This window comes from Mobula birostris, chromosome 1, assembly GCF_030028105.1.
Source record: "Mobula birostris isolate sMobBir1 chromosome 1, sMobBir1.hap1, whole genome shotgun sequence".
Classification (NCBI taxonomy): domain Eukaryota; kingdom Metazoa; phylum Chordata; class Chondrichthyes; order Myliobatiformes; family Myliobatidae; genus Mobula; species Mobula birostris.
This window is the reverse complement of record NC_092370.1, coordinates 160,164,026-160,184,527: the sequence shown is the minus strand read 5'-3', so window position 1 is coordinate 160,184,527 and position 20,502 is coordinate 160,164,026. Positions and strand designations below refer to the sequence as shown.

General features: G+C 44.7%; 1 protein-coding gene across 2 annotated transcripts in view; it reads left to right on the top strand.

Annotated features, from left to right (window-relative positions):
• tyro3 (TYRO3 protein tyrosine kinase) overlaps window positions 1-20,036 on the top strand; it is a 108,350-nt gene extending 88,314 nt beyond the window's left edge. For both annotated transcript variants that reach the window (XM_072265055.1, XM_072265046.1), the window contains 5 exons: window positions 4,658-4,779; window positions 7,849-7,958; window positions 12,599-12,758; window positions 15,903-16,039; window positions 19,451-20,036. In XM_072265055.1, the coding sequence (XP_072121156.1) occupies window positions 4,658-4,779; window positions 7,849-7,958; window positions 12,599-12,758; window positions 15,903-16,039; window positions 19,451-19,823 (902 nt within the window). In that variant the 3' untranslated portion in view covers window positions 19,824-20,036. The remainder of the gene's footprint in view (window positions 1-4,657; window positions 4,780-7,848; window positions 7,959-12,598; window positions 12,759-15,902; window positions 16,040-19,450) is intronic.
• The last annotated feature ends 466 nt before the right edge of the window (window positions 20,037-20,502 follow it).

The following is a 20,502-nucleotide window of genomic DNA, read 5'->3' as shown; positions in this document are numbered from 1 at the left end:
CGGTTCAATACCTAGTAAATCAGTTTCTCGATTATATAATGCACTCTCCCATGCTAAAAATGTAAACACGTTGTATATTAAACAGAAGTGGGAGAAAGAAGCGGGGTTGGTACTTTCAGAGGAGGCTTGGGGGAAAATCTGCAGCTTTCAATGGTCTTTGACTAATTCTTTGACTTGGAGAGAACATTGTTGGAAAAATATTATAAGATACTTTAAGACCCCATATCAGGAAAAATATAAAGATACAAACGTGACATGTTGGAGAAAGTGCGGCTCCAAGGAGGCAAATCGTTTCCATATTTTCTGGAATCGTCCTAAATTAAGTCTATATAGGGAAGGTATTCATAGAACATTAGTTAAGGTATTTAGGACCCAGATACCTCTGAACTTTGAGACGCTCTATTTGGGGCATGTATTGTTTCTTGAACAGAAGAAAGATATAAAGTTGCTGCAGGCCCTTTTAGCGGCAAGTAAGAAATCAATCACTAGAAAGTGGCTAAATCCAATACCACCTACATTAGAAGATTGGCACGAAATTATCTTGGAAATATTTAAAATAGAAAAGTTGACTTACTCCCTGAGAATTCAAAAAGAAAAAATTTATCAAATCTGGAATAAATGGATTGAATATATAACCCCAATGCGAGCAGACTTTAGATGAATCTCCTAATGATTTATACTGCTTTTCTCATCAACACAGTAATATTGCTAACGTAAGCACCTCTAGTCTAAATGTTTACTGTTTTTGTCCTTTTTTTGTTTGGAAAATAGAGAATTAATACAAGTAAAGGAAAAGATTTGGGTAAGGGATAAAAAATGATAAAATTAAGTAAATAAGTACATAGGGACTGGATAATTATGTTTGGGGGCAGGAGCAAGCATGAACAAGTTAGGATATAAACACCTATAATGGTTGTTACGTAGGCTTACACACAACATTTTGGACCAGAAGAAGTGATCCAGAAGAGATATATGGAAACTATTACTAATCCACTATTATTACTACTTTCCTTAACAGTTAACACCATTACTTAGCCTAATAGATTAGAATTTCTACTGTACATATTTATCTATTTAAGTGTCTAATTTCCTTTTATATCATCTCAATGTGTACTTAATGTATAAATAATTATAGTTTTATACATAAAAAATGGAAAAGATTATACATGTGAAAAAAGTACATGATGCTTGTGAATTCCTTATCCAAATAAAAATAAAATTAAAAAAAAAAATAAAAATAAAAGTGCTTAAGTGTGGCACAGTGGTGCATTTAGTAGAGAACCTGCCTCACAGCTGTAGAGGTCCGGGTTCAATCCTGACCTCTGTGTGGAGTTTGCACATTCTTCCTGTGAATCCCCAGATGCCCCTGTTTCCTGTCACGTTCCAAAAGTGTTGATAGGCTGGCCGGCCACTGTCCGTGGTTTCCAGTGGGCAGGTGGAGTGGTAGAAGCTGGGGAGGAGTTGATGGGAGTGTGCAGAGAGTAAAGTGCAATTGATGCGAGTGGGTGGTTGAGGGGAAATGTGGAGTCAGTGTGCTACAGGGTCAGTTCCCATGTGGAATGTCTCTATCACCCTGTGACTGTGATTTTAACACAAAAAAAGAAAAATTAGAACAAGGAGGATAAATCAAACATCTCAGCTATCTGTGAGGCCCTGCTCTTGCCCTATGTTGCTCTCCCTGCGCGCGTTCACCCCAGCACTTCTCCACGTGGGAGCCACTGGGGAATTGTCGGCAGGTGCTGTGCTTGTGCAGAAGTCCTGATTCTCTTGAGGTAAGCATTTCTCAGGAAAAATCAAGGTCACTCTTTCATATGGTTCCATCTGGGTGTCTGTAAAACCAAGGGTCTAATGTTGTTACTGCCCTACTCAATCCAGACACATTGGGAGGTGAGCAGTCAACACCTCCGTGGCCTGAAGTCAAGTTATCATTCCTTTTTTTCCCACCTTCTGCACCTCTGTGCTTCCTAATGGTAGTGCTCTTAATTAAGGATGAGATCAGGGCGATTGTGAGAGACGATATAAGATCTATGGAGCAGAGTGTTGAGTCCATCTGGGTAGAGATTAAGAACAGTAAAGGAAAAAAATCACTGGTGGGAGTTGTCTATCGGCCACCTAATAAAAATATTGCAGTGGCAGAGGCGACTAACCAAGAAATAACCGAGGCTTGTAAGAACGGAATGGGAGTTGTCATGGGGGATTTTAACTTCCACATAGATTGGGTGGATCAGGTTGGTCAAGGCAGTCTTGAGGAGGACTTCATAGAATGCATCCGTGATGGCTTTCTTGAGCAGCATGTTAGTGAACCTACAAGGGAAAATGCTATCTTAGATGTAGTCCTGTGCAATGAGACAGGTAAGATTAACGATCTTGTAGTCAGGGATACTCCTGGAAAGAGTGATCATAGTATGATTGAATTTTACATTCAGATGGAGGATGAAATAGTTAGATCTAAAACTAGTGTATTATGCTTGAACAAGGGAGACTACAACAGGATGAGGCTAATGTGGATTGGGAGCACAAGCTATTTGGTAGGACAGTTGAGGAACAGTGGAAGACTTTCAAAGAGATTTTTCACAGTGCTCAACAAAAGTATATTCCAGTTAAAAGTAAGGACAGTAAGTGTGAGGAGAGCCAGCCTTGGATAACTAAGGAAATAAAAGATAGTATCAAATTAAAAGCTCATGTGTCGCAAAGAGTAGTGGGAGGCTGGAGGATTGGGAAAACTTGAAAAAGCAACAAAGAACAACTAAACAAGAAATAAGGAAAGGGAAGACAGAGTGAAAGTAAATTAGCACAAAATATAAAAACAGATAGCAAAAGTTTTTATAAATATATAAAGCGGAAGAGGGTGGCTAAAGTGAACATAGGTCCCTTGGAAGATGAGAAGGGGAAATCGATATTGGGTGATAAGGAAATGGCTGAGGCATTGAACGACTATTTTGTGTTGGTCTTCACGGTTATGGACGAAATGGGAGATGAGGACCTCAGTAAAATCACTGTCACTAAAGAGATAGTGATGAGCAAACTAGAGGGCCTGAAGGTAGGTAAGTCCCCTGGTCCTGATGGAATGCATCCCAGGGTGCTGAAGGAATTGGCGGTGGTTATAATAGACGCCTTGGTAATCATTTATCAAAACTCTCTAGACTCTGGGCAGGTCCCGGCGGATTGGAAGACAGCAAGTGTCACACCACTTTTTAAAAAAGGATGTAGGCAGAAGACAGGCAACGATAGGCCAGTTAGCTTAACATCTGTAGTTGGGAAAATGTTTGAAGCTGTCATTAAGGAAGAAATAGCGAAACATTTAGAAAGGAGTGGTTCCATTAGACAGATGCAGCATGGATTCAGAAAGGGCAGGTCCTGTTTGACAAACCTACTGGAGTTCTTTGAGGACATAATGAGTGCAGTGGATAGTGGGGAACAGGTGGATGTCATATACTTGGATTTCCAGAAGGCATTTGATAAGGTGCCGCACAAGAGACATAAATAAGATACGGATGCATGGAGTTGGAGGAAGTGTACTGGCATGGATAGTGGATTGGTTAACCGATAGAAGGCAGAGAGGTGGTATAAATGGGTGTTTTTCCGGTTGGTAGTCAGTGGTGAGTGGGGTGCCGCAGGGGTCGGTGCTGGGCCTGCAGCTGTTTACCATTTACATTGATGATTTGGAAGAGGGGACTGAGTGCATCGTAGCAAAATTTGCTGATGACACTAACCTGAGTGGAAAAGCAAATTGTACAGAGGATGTGAAGAGTCTGCAGAGGGATATAGATAGGCTAAGTGAGTGGGCCAAGGTCTGGCAGATGAAATACTACATTGGTAAATGCAAGATCATCCACTTTGGAAGGAATAATAGAAGAGCAGATTATTATTTAAATGGTGAAAGATTGCAGCATGCTGTTGTGCAGAGGGACTTGGGAGTGCTTGTTCATGAATCGTAAAAGGTTGGCTTGCAGGTACCATAAGTTATTAAGAAGGCAAACGGAATAGCCTTCATTCCTAGAGGGATTGAATTCAAGAGCAGGGAGGTCATGCTGCAACTATACAGAATACTGGTGAGGCTGCACCTGGAGTACTGTGTGCCATTCTGCTCTCCATACTTGAGGAAGGACATACTGCCTTTGGAGGCAGTGCAGGGGAGGTTCACCAGGTTGATTCCAGGGATGAAGGGGTTAATCTGTGAGGAGACATTGAGTCGCCTGGGACTATACTCTCTGGAGTTCAGAAGAATGAGAGGGGATCTTACAGAAACATTCAAAATTTTGAAAGGGATGGATAAGATAGAAGTAGGAAAGTTGTTTCCATTGGTAGGTGAGACTAGAACTAGGGGACATTGCCTCAAGATTCAGGGGAGAAGATTTAGGATGGAGATGAGGAGAAACTGTTTTTCCCAGAGAGTGGTGAATCTGTGGAATTCTCTGCCCAGGGAAGCAGCTGAGGCTTCTTCACTAAATACATTGAAGATACAGTTGGATAGATTTTTACATAGTAGGGGAATTAAGGGTTATGGGGAAAAGGCAGGTAGATGGAGCTGAGTTTACGGACAGATCAGCCATGATCTTACTGAATGGTGGGGCTGGTTCGATGGGCCGGATGGCCTACTCCTGCTCCTATTTCTTATGTTCTGATGTGCTTATGTTCTGATGTTCTCATGTTCTAGGAGTGAGTCTCCAGAGTCGACCTCACCGGCGACTTCCTGTTCCCATGGTCCTGCTGCCATTCATGAAGCATGGAGACCTTCACACCTACCTTGTCCTGTCCAGGCTGGGAGACCAACCCGTTGTAAGTCAGCTTTGCTCATTTGAAGGCTGGCACTCTTGTCTCTTGGCCTGGGGTATAGCTTAGTGTTAATTGTGATTTGACCTGCTTGTTAAGTGTACTGTATGTTGTGGTACTGCACACTTCAGGGGGAGGTTCTGGCCCAGTGACCTGTTGGGGATTCTCAGTTGGCAATTGCAGAGTGCTTCCCTCCCCAGTGAAAAAACAAGGCCAGAACAGATGCAGGCTGAGGTATTTGTCCTGCCCGGAAATGGAGCTGAATGCCAGTGGTCTGGTCTGTCACACTGAATGGCAATCTGTGTCTACAAAACCAGGAATCAACACTCTAGTTGAGAAAAGAAAATGAGCTGAGGAGTTGTAGTTGTTTTCCCTGTTTGATTACATTCTACACAAACAATCTGCTCACTTGATGTTGTAACCCACATTCTGTGGGTGAGTCCTTTCTATAGACTGAGTTCATCCTGGCATGACCATGCTGCATATGATGTCACCCACCTCTCACTCATAAAACAAACCTGCTGAACATTGTTCTTATGAAATTTGTGTGGGCAATATTGGTTGAAATGTTAAATGGGCTCATATTGAAACTAGCAGTCTACAGAAGAGAGAGCTGGGTGAAACAGATGGTTGGATGCCTTATTCTGTTGCTTTCAAAGATTACTTCTCTCTCCAACTACATGATTAGACTGAGTAACATACGGAAGTCAGTATGTGGCACAGAGTGCTGTTACAATCCAGCTGCAATCAATAAATCCAGATTAAATGAAACTTTGATTCCTGATATTCTGACCATCCCATTACTCAGGAACATCCTAATAAGTTCTCCCTCTCTCTCCTCCCTCTCCCTCCCCCCTCCCCATTTCCCCTCCCTCTTTCCCCTCCCCTCTTTCCCCTCCCCTCTTCCCCCTCCCCTCTTCCCCCTCCCCTCTTCCCCCTCCCCTCTTCCCCTCCCCTCTTCCCCCTCCCCTCTTCCCCTCCCCTCTTCCCCCTCCCCTCTCCTCTTTCCTTTCCCCTCCCCCTTGCCCCATCACTCTCCACCTTTCACCCTCCCCTCCCTACACTCTTCTCTCTCAACCCCTCTCTTCCCCATCCCTCTCTCCCCCCTTCTCCCCCCTTCTCTCCCCTTCTCTCCCCTTCTCTCCCCTTCTCTCCCCTTCTCCCCCCTTCTCCCCCCTTCTCCCCCCTTCTCCCCCCTTCTCCCCCCTTCTCCCCCCTTCTCCCCCCTTCTCCCCCTTCTCTCCCCTTCTCCCCCTTCTCTCCCCTTCTCCCCCTCTTTCTCCCCCTCTTTCTCTCCCCCTCGCTCTCCCCCTCTCTATTCCCCATCCCCCTCTCTCCCCCCTTTCCCCCTCTCTTCACCCTTCCCCCTCCGCACCCCTTCTCTCTCAACCCCCTCTCTCACCCCCATCCCTCTCTCTCCCTCATCTCTCTCTCCCCATCTACCCCCTCTCCCCCTCCTCTGTCCCCCTCCTCTCTCCCCCACTCTCTCCCCTTCCTCTCTCTTTGGAACATTTTTCCCTCCTCTCTCCATTAGGCAATTTCTCTACCTTTCCCCTTGCGTCCCGATCCTCTGCCATTCCCGACTGAAGTGTGCTTCATTCATTCCTTCTCCTTCCTGTGCCCTGGTGTGCTGGCTCTTGTATCCTAGGCATTGGACCTCTGTTCAGCACAGTCCCTCTGCAGCTGTCCACATGCTCAACCATTCCTCCTTTTTCAACCATTCCCCAATTGTAGGCAACTAACCAGCACAAATTCAAAGTTCTTTTCCTGGTGCTTAACTTACAGTCCTCTTCCTTTAACAGTACCATTTCCAGCCATCTTTCAACACCCCCCCCCCCCCAAGCTCTTGGACACATTGAACCACCTTCACCAACAGACTGGCAGGTTCCATTCTCCGCAACTGACTCGTTTCCATTTCAGGCTTACAGTCTGAGACAAGGTTACAGTCTGACTACAGGGTTACAGTCTGACTACAGGGTTACAGTCTGACTACAGGGTTACAGTCTGAGACAGGGTTACAGTCTGACTACAGGGTTACAGTCTGAGGCAGGGTTACAGTCTGACTACAGGGTTACAGTCTGACTACAGGGTTACAGTCTGAGACAGGGTTACAGTCTGACTACAGGGTTACAGTCTGACTACAGGGTTACAGTCTGAGACAGGGTTCCAGTCTGACTACAGGGTTACAGTGTGAGTACAGGGTTACAGTCTGAGACAGGGTTACAGTCTGACTACAGGGTTGCAGTGTGAGTACAGAGTTACAGTCTGACTACAGGGTTGCAGTGTGAGGACAGAGTTGCAGTGTGAGGACAGGGTTACAGTGTGAGTACAGGATCACAGTCTGAGACAGGGTTGCAGTCTGAGTAGAGGGTTACAGTCTGAGACGAGGTTGCAGTCTGAGTACAGGGTTGCAGTCTGAGTAGAGGGTTACAGTCTGAGACAGGGTTACAGTCTGACGTGTCAACAATTCCTTTCTTTCCACAGATGCTGTCCACCCGCTGAGCTCTTCCAGCAGATTGTTTTTTTGCTCCAGCTTCCGGCATCTGCAGTCTCACATGTTTCCTTTTTTCATTTAGCACTCCAATTAAAACAAAACACAAAATGAACCAACAAAACTGCAGATGCTGGAATTAAAATGTTTTGTCTTTGCTTACCCTTGTTGCCCAGTGAGACGTTCAGACCTCTTTTTCTCCAATTACATCTACTGGAAGTTTGGCACTCTTTCTTCTGTGTCATGCCCATGTTGGACAACATAACTTTGTCCTCTCCCTCTCAGTCTTGTGCAGGTTTTATATATTCTGTTGTTTATTTTGCACACTTATAGGCAATATATAAAATCTGTTAATTTAAGTATGTCCTCGTCCTGTACTGCCCTTCTGCTGTAAAAAAGCTAATGTTCATGACCCTGTGTATGCATGTCTAGGACAATGAGTTTGAACTTGGAGGCCCATCCTATCATCCCTTACCCCAAAGCATGTCATCATCCTCACCCTACCTCCCTCTTGTCTCATATTCACGAGGTAGGGTCAGTGTCTCTATTTGCCAGTTGACCATGTCTCCTTTGTCCTCTTCCAGGAGATTCCTTTTCAAAAACTGTTGAATTTTATGATTGACATTGCCAAGGGAATGGAGTACCTGAGCAGCAAGAATTTCATCCACAGGGATTTGGCTGCTCGCAACTGCATGTGAGTGGGATGGGGTAGACTAACCGAAACCGAACTCGCTGATTGCTGGGATGATGGTCTTGAGGCTAAGGCTGAGTACTGAGACACTAGCTTCCCAATTCACTGCAATGATTTCTCTTTGGCTGCTCCTGAGAGAAGTAGGCTGAGGTGTGCCTTGTGGGAGAAGAGGAGTTAACAGAGATAATGTGCCTGGGTGGTGGGATATGCAGGTGACACAGCAGTGAAGCGCCTATAGGTGGAACTGCGGGGAGCGGGGAAGCTCACTGATGCATTCATAGTGTGCAGAGGTGAGGTACAGGTAAGTGTTTAACTGCTTATTGTATATTACTGCTCAGTAATTTACTAGTTGGTGGAAATTATTTGATTAGCACTGTGGTTTTGGTGGCTAGTGATTTTATTTACATATTAGCTTAATAGTTACAATCTCCAAAGTCAAAATGAACTTATACAATGTATTAAAGTTCAAGGTAAATTTATTATCGAAGTATATATATGTCGTCACATATAACCTTGAGATTCATTTTCTTGTGGGCATATGCAGTACATAACAGAATCAATGCAAGACGGCACCGACAGGGTGGAGAAACAAGAAGTGTGCAAAAGACAACAAAATGCAAATACAAAAGGGAAAAATAATAATAGATAAATAAGAAATAAATATTGAGAACATGAGGTGAAGAGTCCTTGAAAGTGAATCCATAAGTTGTGGGAACATTTCAGTGAAGTTATCCCCCCGGTTCAGGAATCTGATGGCTGAGGGGTAGTAACTGTTCCTGAACCTGGTGGTGTGAGTCCTGAGGCTCCTGTACCTTCTTCCTGACAGCAGAGAGAAGAGAGCATGACCTGGGTGGTGGAGGTCCCTGGTGATGGATGCTGCTTTCCTGCAACAGCACTTTCCCACATTATGGCAGTTCGGGGAGCAGAAATTCAGGCTCCAGAATTCACATATCACTACCAAAAAAAACTGAGATATGGAATAAAAAATTGCTCTTGTGGGATTTATGTGAAAGAATAAGCACAAAATGTATGCAACGAGTTGAACTAATTGACCGACAACAGCAAATGCTGGTTGCCATTCACCACGGGAGGCCACTTTCAACATTTGCTTTGGAAACTGACAAGGCAATCACTTCTATTGAAACTTATTCAGTCATGCTTCATCACACTATGTAACAATTGAAACAAAAATCCTTTCCCTTCTCCCTGTACAACATTCAGAGTTCCCTCACCTATTGATCAGGCACCTGTGAGGACAAGACCAATTGGAGAAAACTTTGCTGTAGGAATGCATCCCCATATATAACATAGATTGAATGGGAGAAAAACAGTTCACATTACCGAAAGTCATGCTTTCTAGGAATGCAATCCTTCTTTCATATATTGGTACACTGTAGGAATTTTCCGCAAACAATAGGACATCTTGCCAAACCACATGCAATATCTGAACTGTACTCTGTGGGAGTTTGGCTCAACTTCATAGTGTCATACAACACGAAACAGACTTTTGGCCCAACCACCTCATTCTGATCAAGATGTCCAATCTAAGCTAGTCCTATTTGCCCGTACCTGCCCCACTGTCTCTTAAAATTTGTTATTGTACCTGTTTCAGCCACTTCCGCTGGCAACTCATTCCTCATTCCTCTGTGTGAAGAAGTTGCCCTCATGATTTTATACAGGATAAGATTGCCTCTCGGTCTCCTACACTCGAAGGAATACAGTCCCAGCCTGTCCAACCTCCACCTAGAACTCAGTTCCTCAAATCCTGGCAACATGCTTATAAATCTTCCCTGCACCCTTTCTGGTTTAATAACATCTTTCCCACAAAAAGAAGGCCAAAGCTGAACGTCATCCTCGGAGTGCAGCTTCAGGTGTGTCCTGTACATTGCTCCACGACGGCCCTTCTCATGAGATTCTCCTGTGTGGAGCCTGAGCTGCAGCGGAAACAGCAGACACCAATCATGAACGAGAGGGATAACCAGTTGTTTCAGACCTTTGCCACATGCTTCACAGAGCATTTGTGTTCTGGGACTACGATGTCTTTACTGTCTCTGGGGATAGTATTAAAGCCTCTTGGTAAGGTGTCAGAATAGCACCTTCAAGTGTTCACGGAGACAGACAGTGTCCTTTGGAAACCAAGAGGAACACAACCTTGTCCTAGGGTTTGGAGGTTTGCGTGCCTCAGTGACCCAGAGAGCGATGTTGGCTGGAGTCAGGGCTTTATGCTTTGACTCTTGGTAGGGTCATCCATGCCAAACAGGTCAAAGGGTAGAGGCCAGACTAAGAGTGGTTACCAGATCTCCAGGTTGAGGGGTTCAGTTCAGGGCTAACAACCCTGACCGGTAAAACAAAACTATTATGAAAACAGCAATGAAGAATCTTCTACATCTCGGTGTGATGGTATTCCTGAGTCTCCACCCGGGACTTGCGTGACTGACAGTAGTGAAAACCGAGATGAAGCTACTGAGATTAGAGATGGAGGATCTACATTGCTGCACTAAATGCCAGTGGCGTAATGGGCATAAGTAAGAAATGCCAGTAGCAAAATAGGCAGTAAGTAAGAAACGCCAGTGGCGAAATGGGCATAAGTAAGTAAGAAGAGAGCCTCTGTGGTGTATTTCTCACCCGCTGCCACAGTGAGAGAGTCGTTATCTCAACTTGAAAGAATTTTGGAGGAGTAGGAAGGGGAAATGCCATGAGAAAGGGGGTAAGTGAGAGAACAAGGTTTCGTATATTGAGATGGGGATGAGATGAGGTTAGTGATAGGGTGTTGGGACCAGGGCCAAGCAGACTGGTAATAGTGTCCTAGTGAGAAGGATAAACTGGGTAACTGCAGCATGGCTGAGTGAGAAATCGTGAATGCATTTTTTCCCAGTCCTGATGAAGGGTCTCAGCCCAAAACATCAACTGTTTACTCTGTTCCATAGATGCTGCCTGGCCTGCTGAGTTCCTCCAGCATCTTGTGTGTGTTGAATGCAAAACAGAGTTATGTTTAGAATGTTGTTATTAATATGAACTAGGTATCCTGGAATGAATAAGAGGTAAATTGTATTAGAATTACTAATTATGAGTGAACCTAATTTAGTTAACAGCCTGACGATGTTTGAATATCTATGTAACATAAGTCAAAATAGGATTTGGGTTCACCGTTGTGTGTTAAAGGGAGAGCCTCAGAACAGTGTTTAAGGTAATGCTCATCTCAACAGGATGCGGCGAAAATTGACCACAGATGCCGATAAAGCCACAGGTTTAGAAAGTAACTCAATGCAATGCAGAATCCAGTTATTTCTCTAAAGAGCTCTCTGCCCCAGTAGGGCCACAGGTACTCTCAGGTTAAGATTAAAGACTGTCACGAGCCTTGTGGCCCATCAGGCTGGTTTTATGCCGGTTTCCATGGCGTGAAGCAACTGAGAGTACAAGACTCCCCCCCCGGATAGGACGCCAGTCTATCGCGAGGTTAACCCCTAGCATTTTGCTGGTACCCATTTTCAGCTGTGTAGACTGGAGCATTGTGTGGTTAAGTCCCTTGCTCGAGGACACATACACTGCCCTGGCCAAGGCTCGAACCCAAGACCTTCAGATCGCTAGTCCAACGCCCTAACCACTCGGCCACGTGCCACACACTCTCAGGTTAAAGGGGAGAGTAAATGATGTGCTTACTTAGCACAGGTCCTGCAGAACAGGGTGAGATAAATAGAACTGCTGACAGTGGATGCCAGAACGTGTACTAAGAGCAACTAAAAGAGAAAAGAAGTTTGCAAGTTATCGAAATCAACACAAAATACTAAGTCTCATAGTCAGAGAAAGAGAGTGATCAGATCAAAAGATGTAGGGGCAAATTTAGGCCATTAGAATCCCATTCTCCTGCCTTCTCCTTATACCCTTTACCAGTCAAGAACTTATCTGCCCTAAATACGCTCGTTGATTTGGCTTCTACACCCTTTGAATTTCACAGATTCATCTCCCTTGGCTGAAGAAATCCCTCCTCATCCTCAGTTCTGTAGGGATGTCCCTTTATTCTGAGGCTGTGCCCCCTGACCCTAGACTTTCCTACTGATGGCAGTATCCTTCTCTATGTTCACTCTAACCAGGCCAGTCAGCATCCGGTAGGGTGCAGTGAGATTCTCCCTTCATCCTTCGGAACTCCATTGAGTGCAGGCCCTGTGCCATCAAACATTAAGCCTTTGTTGAGCTGTGGCCATTCTTGTGAACCTCGTCTGGAACTGGTCCATGGCTAGCACAATTATCCTTAGAGATGGGGCCAAAGTTGCTTACAATGTTGCAAATGGGGTCTGACCAATGCCTAATTAGCAGTCAGCAGGACGTCCTTGCCTTTATAATCTATTCTCATCACAAAAAAAGGAATCCTTGAAAATAAAACATGGGAAATAGCAGACACGTTAAATGATTTACAGTATCTTCTCCAGAAGTCAGCCCCTTCTTGATAGTGTTCCAAAGTGTCAGCCTAAGCATTTGTTTTTCGTTCCTTCAGACTGGGACTTAATGCCTGAAGTTACTGCTCTGTAAGTAGGACTGAATTATATCTGATGACTAAGTGGTAACTCTGTCTATGTGCGTTGTGAAACTAGAGCATAATAAAGTCAGCCAGGTAGTTACTGAGTACTTATTAATGTTTCCTTTAGGTTGGACGAAGACATGCATGTGTGTGTGGCCGACTTTGGCTTATCTCGGAAGCTGTACAGTGGAGATTACTATAGACAAGGGAGCATGAGCAAGCTGCCCGTCAAATGGATTGCACTGGAGAGTTTGGCAGATAATGTTTACACAGTTTACAGTGACGTGGTAATGTACAAAGTCTGTGTGTATATGTATTGACCACACCTGTCACATTGCTCAAGTACAGTCTGACACCTAATCCTTGGCTGTGTCCTCTAAGGTCATAAACAGGAGGAGGCTTTGACCATATGCCCTCCTCTGCAGGCCTACATGATTGTGGCTGATCTGACCTCAGCCTCAGCTTCACTTTTCTGCTTACTTCCTCTGATCTTCAGCTCTCCTTCTGGATCAAAAAATCTCTGTTTTTGCCTGTGAACACTTTGTGACCTGTTCCCTGATTTTGAAATGTTTCAAGGGCGTTTCTCAAATTGTGAAACAAAGTAAGAAGAGGGGATCTGTAAGGCCACTCTCGTCCCTCTTGCAGTAGGGCGAGGGAATAGGCAAGGTTAAGCTGCTGAGTCAAATGGGCAGAGAAAACTTGCATTTGTGCCTCTTACTCATGCCCCAAAGGAACTGCCAGCCTGTGAGATGCAGTTAGCAGCCAACATCCCACAAGCAGTAGCGTGACACAAACAGATTACAGTGTAGAAATTTATCCTCTTCTTATGCTAAAAGTGCAATGCAGAGGTGGGCGCATTGCAATCCTCCTCCAATGGTTACAATGACTAGCTAAGTATCTCATCTAACAAGCTGGCCTTTAAAAAAATCAGGTACCCAGAAATAAACTACTCTCAGTAAAACTGAAGAGAAAATGGCTGAAAACTGCATTTAGTTCTCAAGGCCTTTTAGACTAATTCAAAATTGAGTTTATTGTCATCTGCACAAGTAATTTTCTACACTAGTGCAATGAAAAACTTATTTGCAGCAGCGTCACAGGCACAGAGAAGAGAAAATCTGCAGATACTGGTAATCTGAGCAATACACACAAAATGCTGGAGGAACTCAGCAGGCCAGGCAGCATCTAGGAAAAGAGTACAGTCGACGTTTCAGGCCAAAGTCCTGCCGAAGGGTCTCAGCCGGAAATGTTGACTGTACTCTTTTCCTAGATGGTGCCTGGCCTGCCGAGTTCTGCCAGCATTTTGTGTGTGTCACAGGCGCAGAGCGTCAGATAAGCAGCGTTCACAAGAGAAAAAATAAACCCGAGGTATACAGGAAAGAGCACATTTAGAACAAAAAAAGAGCAAGTCCATTGTAGTGCAAGGTGATGAGTGGTCAAAGTGTCCTATACTGAGGGAATGGTTAGGGTTGATTGAAGAATAGAGAGGTTAAAGAGAAATAGCTTTTCCTGAACTTGGTAGTGTGGGACTTCAGACAACTGGACGTCCTGTCCAGTGGAAGCTGTGACAAAGTGTCATGGCATGGGAGGTGGGGATCCTTGATGATGGATGTTGCCTTCCTGAAAGGACGTCTCATGTAGATAGTACACGTGGTGAGGAGGGGGTGCCCCAGTGTATTGCACTGACTCCATTACTCTCTGCAGCCTCCTGCGTTCCTGTGAATTTCAATTGCCGTATCAGACCATGACACAACCAGTCAGGATGCTTTCAGCAGGACACCTGTAGAAGCCGGTTGGCGTGTTTGGTGACATACTGAACCTCTTTAACCCTCTAAGCAAGTCAGGACACTGGCGTGCCTTCCTTGGGATTGCATCTAAGTTGCTTGGCACAGGACAGCCCCTGCATCTGAGGTATAAAAAATGATGAGGGGTAAATGCAAGCAAGCTTTTCCCACCGAGTTTGGATGAGACTAGAACTAGAGGTTACAGGTTAAGGGTGAGAGTTGAAATGTTTAAGGGGAACCTGAGGGGGAAGCTCTTTAGTAAGGAGGTGGTGAGAGCGTGGAACGAGCTGTGAAGTGTTGGGTGTGGGGTTGACTGCAGCATTTAAATGAAGTTTGGGTAAGTACATGGATTGGAGGGGTATTCAGGGGGCTGTGCTCCAGGTACAGCTGTAGGTCGATAGGACTAAGCAGAATGACGGTTCAGCATGGACGAGATGGGCAGAAGGGCCTGTTTCTGGGCTGTAGTGCTCTCTAATTCTATGACTATGCTAATAACCGGGAATTTAAAGCTGCTGACCCTCTCCAGCATCGGTCCACAGTTCTTACCGACGAATTTACGGGAGGTTGTTGTTGCGGCAGCACTCATCCAAGTGTCCGTGCTCACTCTGGTACCGATTCCCTGCTGAGCCAGCTAACTTCCACCAAATCTCTGAACATGTTGAGATGGGGAAGAACCTCACCACCATATTCAGCAATCAAGTATGGACTATGAGTGGTCTGATTAGAGAAGTCCTCATGCTGGGAATTGTTTATCTTGCTGTCAATGATCTTGTGGTTAAGAAACACTCCTGTCTTCGCAACCTTGTAATAATGTTAACTATTCACTGGATAAGTGAGAGGAAGTACTAAGGAAGTGGGCTTGTCAGCTCCAAAGACCATCCCAGGTGGTGTAACCTGACAAAGGTGTCAGTCACCAAGCTCCCTGTTTTAAATGCCTTCGAGTGGTGCATTTGGAGACAGTTAAAACCAGAACATATACACCCTTCTCACTGCATCACGATTTAAAACAAAAATAGAAAGTGTTGGAAAAACCCGGGAGGTAAGGTGACATCTGTAGAGAGAAAAGCAGTTAACAATTCAGTTCTGGAAACACTTGTTAGAACAGGTGAAAGATTTGCAGCTATGTTTTAATTTCAGGTCCTGACTTTAAACTGCTACGAATGCCCTTCCTGCTGTTGAGCCTCCTCCAGCTCTCAGTCCTGTTCACTCGCACTGGCCCTGCATCCCATCCCATCTCATCCCCTCGTGCCACTACATTCCCCTGAGCCTCCGGGCTGCCAATCTCCCTGGATGGCTGTACGGGCCTGGGTGATTATTTATTCAGATGATCTGTGGGACCGCCCCTTCTCTGACACATCACGGGCCTGCCCTCTCTGCCTTCTCATTGGTGAAATAAACCAGACAGTCAACATTTCAGGTTGAGAACCTTCCTTAGTGCAGACGAAGGGTCTCGACCTGAAATATCGGCTGTCCACTTCCCTCTATACAAGTTGCCTGACCTGCTGAGTTCCTCCAGCATTTCGTGTGTTGCTCCAGCTCCCAGCATCTGCAGTCTCTCTTGAGCCTTCTCAGGGGAATGTTTGATGAAGCTGGTGTGGTCTGAGCATGCGCCTTCTGCAGTTAACTGTCCGTTCTTTATTTTTATTGCAGTGGTCATTCGGGGTGACCATGTGGGAAATAGCATCAAGAGGTCAGACTCCGTACCCAGGGGTTGAGAATGCTGAGCTCTATGACTACCTCATATCTGGGCAGAGATTGAAGCAACCCCCAAACTGCAGCGATAAGTTGTAAGTACATTTCTTGGCAGAAACCTATACACACTGCCAGCTCACATCGTCCTGTATTTGCCGACCTACACGAGCTCCTGATCAAACAATATGGTGATGGAGGCTTGCTCCTTCCCCAACCTTGTAACCTCCTGAGAGCTCCCCCTGAGAAACATAAAATACAGTAGCTGAATTAGGCCATTTGGCCCATCGAATCTGCTTCACCAATCAACTTTGTTTTGCTGAAACACCATTTTATCCCCAACCCCATTCTCCTACCTTTAGCTTCCTTCGATATCAAGAACTATCAATATCTGCCTCAAATAGCTTGGTCTCCTCAGCCCTCTGTAATAAATTCCACAGATTCACCTCTCCCTGGCTGGAGAAATCTCTCCTCATTTCAACTTTAAAGGGATTTCCCTTTATTCCGAGGCTGTGCCCTCAGTTCCTCATTCTCTCCATGATCACCCTATCCAACTCTTTCAGCTTTTGGTAGGTCTCACTATTCTCCCTTTGATTTAATTACACTTCCATTGACGACCAGGACCCTAAGCTTCAAATTTTCCTCTAATCCTCTTGGCCTCATTTTCTTTCGAGAGGCTCCTTTAACCTTATCTTCTTAGATCTCACCTACTTTGTCACACGGCATAACACGGTGTAATGTAATTGTACTAAGAAGCCCGTTGGGATATTTCACTCTTTTCAAAGCCTTGTTGAGATGTAAGTAGTTGTTGGGTTAGAGAGGTTAGCAGTGCTATGAACAAAGTTTGGGGTTGGGTTTACTTATTATTATCATTATTATTATGATTATTATTATTATTATTACTACTACTACTATTAGCCAATAATAGGATCAACAAGAATTTATTTTGTAAAGTGGGGCAGTATAATTGATGGACCTCCCATAAATGGGCCAAATCTTTCCGTGTGATACCAAACTATGATAAAGTGTTAGAATGGGTCATTTTTGCAGGAAACCAATTAATATTGTGAAGTCAACCCTGGTGCATTAAAAATAGGAAACAATGACGGTAGCTTCTAAAAGGAGAGAAAATAAGGACATGGAGGATTGATTTCTTTGTTGTATCATTCCATAACTATAATCAAATGGCTTCCCATTATGTAGTGATTTTAAATAAAGACAGGAATTTCAGTGGGCCAGGCAGCATCTGTGGAAAGAGAAATAGTTAATGTTTTGGGTCTGCAGCATTTAGGGAAATGGGAAAGAGGAAAACAAGCTTGTTTTCAATTGCGGAGAAGATGGGGAGGGATGGTGATAGTTAATTGATTTAATATTGTCACATACAGCAATGTACAGTAGAAAGTTTTTGTGTAAAAACTGTTCAGACAGATCATTCCCAACACGAGTACATCAAGGTAGTGTGTTTGTTCGTTAACTGCCTTACTGTACGATATGGATGGTCAGGGTCTTTCCATGACCATGATTGTTCTTGGCAAATTTTTCTTCAGAAGTGGTTTGCCATTGGCTTCTTCTGGGCAGTGCCTTTATAAGACAGGTAACCCCAGCCATTATCGATACTCTTCAGAGATTGTCTGCCTGGCATCAGTGGTCACATAACCAGGACTTGTGATATGCACCAGCTGCTCAAAAGACCATCCATCACCTGCTCCCACGGCTTCACTCGACCCTGATCGGGGTGGGGGAGTGGGGGGGATGTGGCTAAGTAGGTGCTACACCTTGCCCAAAGGTGATGTGCAAGTTAGTGGAGGGAAGGAGTGTCTTACACCTCCTTTGGTAGGGATGTATCTCCGTCTTGCCACCCTCACATTGTACAAAAGGAAAAATAAAGAATACAGAACGCAGTATTAATGTTTCAGAGCAATGGTACTTCATACAGGTTTATATGCGTGACTTGCTTTTTGATTCATGCCAACCTGATACACGTAGACAGAAAAAGCACAAGGACCTTGTGGAGGTAGATTGAACAGGTCCGTTCAAAAGTCTTAGACGGATAGAAGCTGTTTTTGAAGTGAACAGAACAAAGGGAATACCTTGGAGAGAGTGAGACCAAATGGTTTAACGGTGCCACATAGTACTTTTTCTGTCTGTGTAGTGTTGTTAAATGGAGTGTCTGTGGGACATGCCCTGCAGAGCAGACCATACAAAAAGACACAGATAGCCAGCTCCGGAGGAGTTTGTAGAAATACGTAAGGGTAAGGGTAGACCATGGATTGTTCACAAAAGGAGGATCATTTTAAAACTGAGGTACAACTAGGAGACAAGGTTGATGGGTGAACCAGACAATTGGAGTTAGGGTGGAGGCAACAGTGCTGTAGATTTCTAGCAGTCTATGGAGGGGGCAATGAGAAAACCTGGTCAGGAGTACACTGGCATAGTCACGTTGAAGTGGAACTGTAATGGGGAGAAGAAGCCATCTTTCATCAGAATGCCATGGATCAAAAAGCAAGTATTAAACCGTTATAAAGTACCATTGCTCGGTTTAATACTTGAAACTGATTGCACAGTGGCGACCTGGGTGAAGATTAGCAGGTGACTCATCGGCAGAGCTTGATATGATTACAGGACCTAAAGGGATAGAAAGGCACAGGGCAGTTGTTTCCTCTGGTGAGAGCACAGAGCAAGTGAAACTTAAAATTAATGCCAAATATTTCAAAGATGATCTTTGGGGTGATTGCTCATAGGAAAGGTTGCAAAAATGCAGAATACTCTGCTCAATGTCTAAGGTTGGGATCCTACAGAAACTTTCAAAATTAAGCTCCTTTTTTATTGGCTAAAGAATATTGAACTGTTAAAGGAGGTGCAGGTTCGACTGGATCTGATGGAATGACGGAGTGCGGAAAGACACTGACTGGTACATAGTTTGCTGAAAACCAGGTAGACTAGGTGCTGAAGGAGGCATCTGGGCACACCTGGTGTTCAACAGTCAAGGCACCAACTATAGGAACTGGAACATATGTCGCAGTTGTACAAAGCATTTGTGAGAACACACCATGTATACTTAATAGTTTTAGTCGCACTGTTACAGGAAAGATGTCATTAGACTGGAGAGAGTGCCGAGAAGATTTACAAGGATCCTGCTCGGACTCAAAGGCCAGAGTTACAAGGAGTGATCGGGCAGGCTGGACACGGCAGGAAAGCACAGGGAATGGGACTAAGATCTCAAGGGCTTTGGTTTAACGTGAGAGGGGAAGGAATTGAAAGGGGCCTGAGGGGCAACTTCATTCAGAGAGTGGAGGGTACAAGGAATGAACTGGCAGAGAAAGTGGTTGAGGCTGGTACCATAACAACAGGTAAGTAAATAGGGGGGAGGGATTAAGAGGGAAATGGGACTCCTTTGGAGGGCACCGTGGATGAATGGGTATTCTCATGCAACCGTGGAGATATTTCATGGGATTGTGAAAGGAGGCATCTCTGATTAATGAGGACCTTTTACCTTTCTGTTGAGACAGGTACCACCTGATGTGCAGCTGCTGGCATGTTGAACCCAAGCACAGGCCTACTTTTGAGTCTTTGAAAGAGTCACTGGAAAGCATCTTCCAGGGCCTTTCCCCAGTCGCAGAGCAGCACCAGCATTTCTACATGAACCTACCGAATGGGGCAGGCGCCTCCGAGTGCAATCCTGATTGCAGTATTGCCTGCTGGCAAGAGAACCAACCAAGTTCGGACAATATGGAAGCCCCAGCTGTTTCAGACACTGCCAACTACCGTTATGTCACAGCTCCAATGAGTTTGGTGGAAGACACAGAGGACAATACAGCAAGTGAAGCAGAGGACTATTTACAGGATGGACAAGTGGAAGGGGAAGTCATTATCTGTCTCTGACAGCTGGAATTCTGGGCAGTGGAATAATAAATAAACTGAGATCAAACCCATCAGCTGTGCCTTGATACGACACATGGACTGAACTCCTGGAGCAATGATTCAAATCCAAAATGACTCTCATGATTCCGTTGTCAATTGAAATGATCAGTTTATTGAACATGGAATATTGCTTACTGCATAGTTTTCATTGCAAAGTTTTTTTTAATTTGAATTAAAAGTGTTTTTTTTAATGTCTGTTCTCTTTGGGTGGTTGATTGAAGCTGTAATGATTTTAGCTGTTGAGTTAATCCCTCATATTAAGTAATGACCTCGTATCTATTCTCTCTCTCTCTCTCTCACTCTCTCTGCTGCCCGCCACGCTGCTAGCGTTTAGGGCAGCAAAGAATGTCTTCCATCTTTGGTGGTGTTCAGGGCTTCTTTCATCATGTCAGTGGCTCAGTTTCCACTACTGTCAGTCATGCAAGCCCCAGGTGGAGACTCTGGAATATCCTCACTCTCAGATGTAGAAGGATTCTTCATTGCTGTTCCTGTAATAGTTCTGTTTGGCCAATCAGGGTTGTTGGCCCTGAGTTGAACCCCTCGAAACCTGGAGGAATGATGGTCTCTACCCTTTGACCTGTTTGGCATGGGTGACTCTACCAAGAGCCAAAGCATAAAGCCCTGACTCCAGCCAACATTG